Source organism: Cololabis saira, chromosome 16 (assembly GCF_033807715.1).
Source record: "Cololabis saira isolate AMF1-May2022 chromosome 16, fColSai1.1, whole genome shotgun sequence".
Taxonomy (NCBI): Eukaryota; Metazoa; Chordata; class Actinopteri; order Beloniformes; family Belonidae; genus Cololabis; species Cololabis saira.
The window spans coordinates 11493241-11502488 of NC_084602.1; the positions used below are offsets into that span (position 1 = coordinate 11493241).

General features: G+C 38.7%; 1 protein-coding gene across 1 annotated transcript; it reads left to right on the forward strand.

Moving 5' to 3' along the window:
• The first annotated feature begins 235 nt into the window (after positions 1-235).
• Positions 236-3918, forward strand: LOC133462053 (B2 bradykinin receptor-like). Its single transcript, XM_061743153.1, has 2 exons — positions 236-387; positions 2709-3918. The coding sequence occupies exons 1-2, from the start codon at positions 368-370 to the stop codon at positions 3745-3747; spliced, it is 1059 nt and encodes a 352-aa protein (XP_061599137.1). The 5' UTR covers positions 236-367; the 3' UTR covers positions 3748-3918.
• Positions 3919-9248: the final 5330 nt, after the last annotated feature.

Sequence of the window (9248 nt, forward strand, 5' to 3'; positions counted from 1 at the left end):
ATTTTTGTTGAACAAATAATGTGAGAATATGGTAGTGAAAAATGAGTGAAAAATGTTATATTTTATTGTTGGTCTTAGATTGCATTTACTTGATACTATGACCAACTGTGATCCAATTATTTTTTTAGTGCTTTCACACACACTAGTTTCCATGTGACTGTACAGGAGGACAGAGTACAAATAGGAGGGACTCGGGGATCATGCTGGCTGAGGTATAAACTCGCCTAGCCTTTTTGGCTGACATCACTCTATAATTGCAGTTTCCTCAAGGAGAGCAAGCAAGAGAGGCAGAGGAGAGTGAATCTGTTTACTGGTAACAGTGAGGCAGAACATCTGAACATTCCACATCTGGACACACTCAGGAGAAATGACTCTTCAACCTACGAGGTATGTGGGAGCATGATATGATTTTAGGCTTTTTGTAAATATGTAATATTTCAACAGAGCTGTTTTCTTGGGAGTGTTTAGCAGTTTGTGACCATGTGTTTAAAATGCTTGCTTTAGGAAAACTGTTGTTGAAATCAAGGGCATGTTCTGTAATATAGTCTAATATATATGTTTATGTACATATTTACAAATATATAGGTATTTGTATTACACACACATGAGAATTCTGACATTAAAGGAGATGTGATACTAGATTTCATCCAATTAACATCACTGTTGGCATTTCAATTAACTCCTTGAGTCTTAGGACACGTCAGTAAAAAGTAGGACACTCTGTCTTTTTTTACCTCATTCAAGAATGTATTAATATGCTTGTATATCAGTTTTTAAATAAAACAAATCGAATAAAAATGTATTATGGTATCTCAAGTTAGTTAGGCAAAGAAAAAAAATAACAAGGGTTTTATAAATGCTCTATATGTTCAGCACCTTCTCTGCACCTACAGAAAAAGTCTCTTCAGCAATTGATAATTTCATTGATTGTATTTTTTGGAAACAATAATTAGATTTTGTGGTAGGAAAGACAGCCAGATGAAAAAAAATGATATCTCATATTACACAAAGGCACACAAAAACACACACACACAGGGAATACTGGAAAACTGAGCAAACCCTGCTCATTAGTGGAATATGGAAATTACTCTAGTGGATGTCAGGCTCAGGTAAAGCAATTACATGTGATGTCTTCCTGTTTACTGTTGTTGTAATCTGTGATTGCAGAGGAGCAAACAGTGGCACTCATTACAGATGTACAGTATCTAGCTGTATGTAGCGGTTTAGGCTATTATCAGTTATAATTGTTATTATTGTTATCATTATCATTATTTATCTGTGGAAATTTGAATGTTTAATCGTCTAGACTGTCAATTTTAATGATCTAAGAACTTTCATTAAAGAGCCAAAATTATTTTCAGTGTCTTTACTGGACAGATTTATTCCATTTAACACAGGGACAACTGAAAGGGCTTTAGATAGGCAAAAGAATCCATCGGACCATTAGAAACTGCAAAAAACAGTTTGTAAAATATACAACTGTAACAATAATAACAATTAAAAGATAATCTTGTGTCAAGATTGGTCACAAAAATGAGAATCCACTGAAGGCCTTGTCTTTCCAAGGAATCACAGGCGCCAAAATCCATCAGAGAAGCATCCATCAGTTTAAATCAGATGTTATTCACAGTAAAACTGAAAACAATTTGGGCCTATTTAGTGAATAATTTAAAGTATATTGCAAATCCTGCATTGCCACATTCATCGCATTGTGATAGTAGTAGTAGTAGTACTAGTACCGGTAGTAGTAGTACTAGTAGTACTAGTAGTAGTAGTAGAAGAAGTAACACAATGGTAAACTACTGTCATTCAACACGGTTCACCAGCAAATCCAGAACTGCAACTTTAAACTGTATATTGCAAGTAGGAAGGCATTTTTCCTGAGTAGAAATTCAATCCAGTTCTCCGCCAACAGGCTAATATAAGATTGACAAAAAAAAAAGCAGACACATGTCCTTGCAAAAACGTATGTCTGGTTCAGCTTATCACTTATAACAGTGCCCATGTTATCAGTGAAATGTGCAAAAGTCATCTTTTATAAGTGGGTAGGATGCCGAAATGCCCATTTCATGAGGTTCTTGCATGAATATGTATGTAAACATGCCAGTTAATCAGAGGTGTGTTTGGTAAGTTTTGAAGAGAAATGATAACATGTTATGTTAACAGTATGATAAAAGTTTTTTCAGAAAATAAAACTGGATCTGTATTTTAGTTTCCAGAAGTCACTGTTGCGAAATAAATGTAGCTTAATAAGCAAAAAAGTCTCCAGTGAGGTTTTTAACTATTGTGCTCAGCGCCCGCTTCAGTGATAAAGGGAAAGTCTTGGGTTACCCTGCCATTAACATTTCCACAGTGGGCAGAGAATCTCCCTCAAAAAATACCCACAAAAGTTAACAGAGGCAAACCTTATATTAGAAGAAATTCCTCAAGTTTGTTTAGAAATTAAGTGGCAAGTTTTCTGTGAGCATGTCTGGCAAGTCCAGAAGATGTCATTAGATCTTGATGACAGGAAATTAAAAATGAGACAACTGATGTTTCTGTTTGTGTAGGAAATTTAAAAGTAGAAACCATTCCATCATATTGGTATAAATTCTCGATATGTGGTGGAGCGACCAGCTAACTCATTTCTGACTTTAACTGAATTGTGTCCAGTGAAATTATAGTTTAATTTGATGTTTTATTTTATAATATTTCTTGTCTCGTTATAGCACCCCAGACTTCAACACCACACCACTGTATGGAGACCACAACATCACCAATGCCACTCAATGTCCAGATCCAGGAGCCTGGGAATGGCTCAACACTAGCCAGCCAGTCTATATTCTGGTCATAAGTGTTCTTGGAATACTGTTTAACCTATTTGTGCTGGTGGTTTTTTGCTTCCACAACAAAGCCTGCACGGTTGCGGAGATCTATTTAAGCAACCTGGCAGCTGCTGATCTGATCCTAGTGTCCTGCCTGCCCTTCTGGGCCGTCAACATTTACAATGATTTCGACTGGCCTTTTGGTCTTTTCATGTGCAAAGCTGTCAATGTTGGCATTAAACTAAATGTCTACTGCAGCATTTACTTCCTTGTTCTAGTCAGCATCGATCGCTACATAGCACTGGTGCATGCTATGTCACATGGAAGAGCACGTAGGCCAAAGTTTGCCAAACTAGGCTGTCTGCTAACATGGGGTTTTGGCTTAGTCCTGAGCATACCTACCTTCATCTTTCGTCAGGTGAAACACTTCCCTGAGTATGGCGTCCATGCATGCTATCTGGAATATCCAAGCTACACTGTAGGGCTAGGGTACGACGGGATGCTCATTATTATTAGCTTCATCGTTCCCATTTCGATCATATCATTCTGCACTTTGAGGATCATCCAAGCACTGAAGACCCAGAAAATGGAGAGGTTCAACGCTGAGAAAACGGAGCAGAAAGCCACCACCTTGGTGCTGGTGGTCCTCTTGGCCTTCGTGATCTGCTGGGTGCCATTCCACCTGGTCACCATTTTGGATGTGCTGGAACGAGCTGGGGTCGTGGGTGGGTGTCTCCTCACATCCGCCTTAGAAATCAGCAACCAGATCTTTACGTACCTCAGCTTCTTCAACAGCGTTCTCAACCCCATCCTATATGTTATTGTGGGAAAGAATTTCAGAAAGAAAGCTGGGGAACTCTTTAAGCAGTGGAGCATGAAGAGAAGAAAAATGTCAGAGTCTACGCGCTCAAACTTGTCTTCTACACTTAAAACTTTTGCATAAAGTACTTAAATGATATCATTCATCTCAAGAACAGACTGTCCGCAAAGGTGATCATGGTTGTCAATAATTTACTCATTCTGGAAAGTTTTTGCCCTAAAAACTCTGGCTTTCATGCATGAGTTTATATATAAGGCCTGAATGGGACCTGAAAGGAGAAAATTATTTTGTTTCAAGCATAAGCTCAAAAAAACTTTTTTCCCCTGAATTTAAAGTTTTTTCAGATCATCTGTAATAAAAGTTGATGCACAGGTTGCAAATATCAGAGCTGTTAATATCAAGGTGATATTATGTGAAATATGCCCAATTACTGTAAAATAACGTGTATATAAACACATTCATATACTATTTCATGTTACTGTTAATGCATAAAATGTAAATAGCATTATTTGCTGTGTTTGAGGCATAACCATTAATGAAACATGTATCAGTTTTTTTTTTAATGTTTTGTATCTTTACAGTGGCTTTAAATGTGAAACTAAGAAGAAAGTGTCACATAGATGATTCAAAACCAAAGCTTGCTAAGTGTTTTCTGGTTGTTATTACTCACTCTCTGTGGAGTTAAAACAGGGTTCTTCCAAAGATTTTCCACTGGTGAGACACAAACATGCTGCTTGTTTTTTTTCTTTTCTTTTCTTTTCTTTTTTTGTGGTCACTTTAGACATCAGACGTCTCGTTTTGCATTTTCTGCCCACACAGCCATGTAACGGTCCAGGGTTGAGTCATTGTGGGCTGTGGGTTGAGGATACACCCTTTGGGTGTTTTTTGAGATGGAGGCGAGTGGTTGCAAACAGGAAACCAAGCTTTACCACACTTGCCAGGGTTAAATATTGTTATGGAACAAAATGCATGCTTCCAGACGAGGAAGCTCAAATGATAAAATATCTGCCATTAAAGTACAGTTGGACCTCATTTCATGTATTTTCTTTTGTCTGGGAGGAGTTGTACAGCTAACCTTTTAACTCATGTCTTCTAAATCTAATCTATGTTGTATACTTTTATAACACTTGTATTTATTGGATTTGTGCAATGATTGTATTTTAAAGTGTAATTATATATTCTAGGTGTTCATTTTTTTCTTGTGTGTGTCCCTGTGAAAAACAAAACATTAGTACTATGAATACTTCCTGGTAAAGGGTAAGGATTGGGCATCGACGACAGAAGCCCTGCAAGACTACCTCCAATGCTCCTCTAATAAGGTTGATATTTTACATATTTTTTTCCATAAATTATGTGCACCCAAAGTATCTCCTCCTTTACATTCATCAACACCATGAACAAATTAGGATTCAATACTTATTACCTCCAGACCTTTGTTTGTCATTAATTACACCTGAAATATGAGGGAGACAGACCACAGATGTCAGCCCATTGTCAAGTGACCTTGAAGTGTCAGAAAATGACAGGTCAACCTTTTACTTGCGTCTGGATTGCATTTCAAATTGTCAGCAGTGTCACATACAAGCAAACCAGCAAAAAGTGTGGCTTTGTTCAAATACTGCTCCTGTTTCAGGGTGATCCATTTTATAGTTGATAAAAAAAAGGGGGCCAGGATTCTTTCTTACACCACTGCAGTACTGATGCCTGTGACTCACCAAGAGTTGCTACAAAATTAGTTAGAAGAAGTAAGTCTGGGGGCACGGTGGCGCAGCTGGTAGTGCAGCGGTCTCACAGCAAGAAGGTCCTGGGTTCGATTCCCGCCGGGGGACGCTGTGGGTGCGGAAGTGCGTGTTAGTTCCCCCATGACTTCAGTGCCCACACCATGGGTGGGGTTGGCGAAAGGATCTTTCTGTGTGGAGTTTGTATGTTCTCCCCGTGTTCCCCTGGGTAGCTAGTGTGAGCTACCCTCACAAAAACATGCACACAGTCCTGGGCTATACATGCCCCCTCTGGCCAACCGGGGCGCCAGATGGGGTGGGGAGGATCCGGCCGGAATAACGTGATCCTTCCACGCGCTACGTTCGGCCGGAGAAGCCCCACCCTGTCTGGTGAAAAGATGCGGCCTGCTCACTCCTCAGGTTTAGGAGGAGACCTGAGCTCAGTGCAGGGCCCTCCCGGGGTTGGTAGAGGATGGCAATGCCCAGGACTGTCAGTAGGTAGGAGCACGGGGTGGTAAAAATGGGAAAAAAACCGGGATAAAAATATTTTTTAAAAAAAGAAGAAGTAAGTCTTGTGTTGTCGAGCTAGACTAAATAGTCCCACGTCTGAAAGGAATAAAAACCAAACATATTACAGTAAAATGTTGGACACGTAACAGCATAAACCAAAAAGTCTTTGCTCATGTGCTGAAACTTTGAACTTGAAAACCCACTCAATCATTTATCATCAGCTCCACGACTGGTAAGCCAAACCAAACCACCTCTGGCTCAATGGGTTTAATAGTCTCAGAATGAAAGCTCCTACATGAGTTGTATTTTTGACCTTAGCTGCTCCTACACAGTTGGATTATTTAGACAATAGTTCCATAGATTTAGTGTATTCTGCTCCCTTTACTGTCTTGAAAATTTACAAAGAAAAATGTCTGATGTGACTTTCATTTTGCATTTGCATTGTAAAGACTTAATCTTCCTCTGTGCTTCACTTGTTTACTCATCATTGTGGTTAGATGTGGCTTTGGGGGCAGGCTAAACCGGCATTGCAGTAACCCAGACTAGAGCAGTTTTCATTGTTGCCTTAGAAATAAAGGCTCCTGATTTGTTTGTCCATCCATCCATTATCTATACCCGCTTTATCCTTTTCAGGGTCACGGGGGTCTGCTGGAGCCTATCCCAGCTATTTTTCAGGCGAGAGGCAGGGATTACACCCTGGACAGGTCACCAGTCTATCGCAGGGCCACATATACAGACAGACAGACACACTCACACTCACACCTACGGGAAATTTAGAATAATCAATTTACCTAGCATGCATGTTTTTGGACTGTGGGAGGAAACCGGAGTACCCGGAGAAAACCCACGCAATCAAGGGGAGAACATGCAAACTCCACACAGAAAGACCCTGCTGGGCCTGGGAGTCGAACCGGGGACCTTCTTGCTGTGAGGCAACAGTGCTAACCACCAAGTCACCGTGCTGCCTTTGTTTGTTTTGTTTGTAAAAAAAAAAAAATACAGTTTAAATGGCATGATAGAGACCTTTTGTAAAATAAAACTAAAACAAACATTTTGGTCAAAAATACCTCTGAGGTACACCACAGGAGTACTTGATGCCAAAGTGAAGCTATTCGAAGTGTATAAATTTGAACATTTTTATTTGATAAATAATGGTTCATAGTTATTTGTTCTAGAAGGAAATTTGTGAATATGTCTTTAATATGAACACAGTGATTCTGATCCTTTTCTGTGGTAAATGTTGTCCTCTAGTGGTCATATGAGGAAAGCAGCAGATAAACTTATGTTGGAGAGTTAAGTGAAGTTACAAGTATGTACGATACTGCAAGATTTGATATTGATCCAATATCAATTAAATACAGGACCAGTACTGACGATACTGGTTTGATACCGATACCTTTAAATAATTATAGTGGATACATCATAAATTTGCTAAATTTGAATTTCCATGACTTTTAAGTGTTTTAGTGACTTTTTCCCTTTGGATTAGAAATTTGTTAAAACCCAGGTCTGAACATGGGCAAAGTTTATAGGTAAACAGGAAACATCTTATCAAAATAAAAGTTTTGTTCAGAAACAATAGGATACTAACTGTAGCCTACTTGTGCTACTGGGGTCAGCTGACAGGAATGAGGACACGTGTTTTAGCGGAGAAATGGTTTATTGGTACCTGTCGGTCACCAGACACACACATACACAAGTAGCTGTCGTCGTGACAGACTCACCGGCAGCTCTGTGTCATCCCTCTCTGGTCGTTTCCGAATTCGGACACTACCGCACTACATGCTACATACTGCAAAGTATGCACTGAATACTGCCTACTAAATGAACGATTCAGTACGCTGCTCCAGCAGACCGTTCACACAGCAGTGTGCTACAGTGTATCCCAGAATGCATCTCGCACCAAAACGTCAGCGAAAGATGAGATTTAAAAGCAGACTAGAAGCTGTTTTAATTTCAGCTGTAGCGCTGTTAATTTGCCACTTTATTAAGTTTTAACATCTTTTCAGTCGTAAAAGTAACCGTTAAGATCCCCACCCTGGGCTCAGTTTATCCAAATAACGCCTGTTAAGAAATTTGATCCGATGTTCCGGGGATCAAAAGAGCCGGCGGTCCGGCCGCATCAGCAGCTCACGGCCGGAGAACAGACGCGATCGCTGGGTCAAACTACAGCGCCGTCCCGGGGAGAAACCTGCAGCTCTGTGGAGCATCACCGCTGGCTGAAATAAATCATTTAGGAAGATAAATGTTGGTTTAATAGATTAAATCTAACAGTTGTAGCTGTCACGTTAGTTTGTCTGAATATAAAGGGAAGCTTCATGTTTTTACTAGATTGATAGATAGAACTGTGTATTCATCTAGTAGTAGTAGTCTATCTAGTAAAAAAAGAAAACATGAAGCTTCACTTTATAGTCAGACAAAACTACAGACGAAACAAAGCTACAACTGTTAGATAATTATGATTATATATATATATATATATATATATATATATATATATATATATATATATATATATATATATATATATATATATATATATATATATATATATATATCTCCAGTACTCGAGTTGTAAAAGAAAATCAGGGGGGATGGTGGATTTTATCATATGGGGACAGATAATTTGTGCTGATTACAAATAATATAATATATTACAAATAATAGCACTGACCACAACACCTGCAGAAATACTGCAGGAATGACATAGCAGCAGTTAAATGCTGCATTCTGTAAGCTTTAAATATCCACTGGGCTTACATCAAATACATCAAAACACTACAATAAAAAACTGTTTTCTGAACTTATCAATATGACTCTGTCCTTCACAGGATAAGTAAAATGGATCACTGCAAAAACTCAAAATCTTATCAAGAATATTTATCTCATTTCTAGTTAAAATGTCTCATTTTAGTAAAAAAATCTCATTACACTTAAAACAAGACTCATCACTGGAAAAAACAACAATTTTCCCCTCTTTCAAGTAGATTTTCACTTAAAATAAGTAGAAAAATCTGCCAGTGGAACATTTTTTTGCTTGTAATGAGAAGATAAATCTTGTCCCAATGGCAGATTTTCCTACTTATTTCAAGTGAAAATGTACTTGAAACAGGTGAAGATTGTCAAATAAATTATTTTTCTGGTGTTATTTTTCTGGTGATGACTCTAAATGTTGAAATAGCAGTAAAACCACATTCATTGATGAAATGACATAAGGGATGGAAAGGAGGGATGGCAGTTTTACAGGGGGGATGATTTTGACCGTTTTTATTTCAGGGGGGATGCCATCCCCCCTCATCCCCCCTCAACTCCAGTACTGAGTATAGGCGATGCAAAGTTTGCAACCTGGAAAAGATGCAAACGTAGGACCTCTGGATGACGCCTTTATCCAATAAA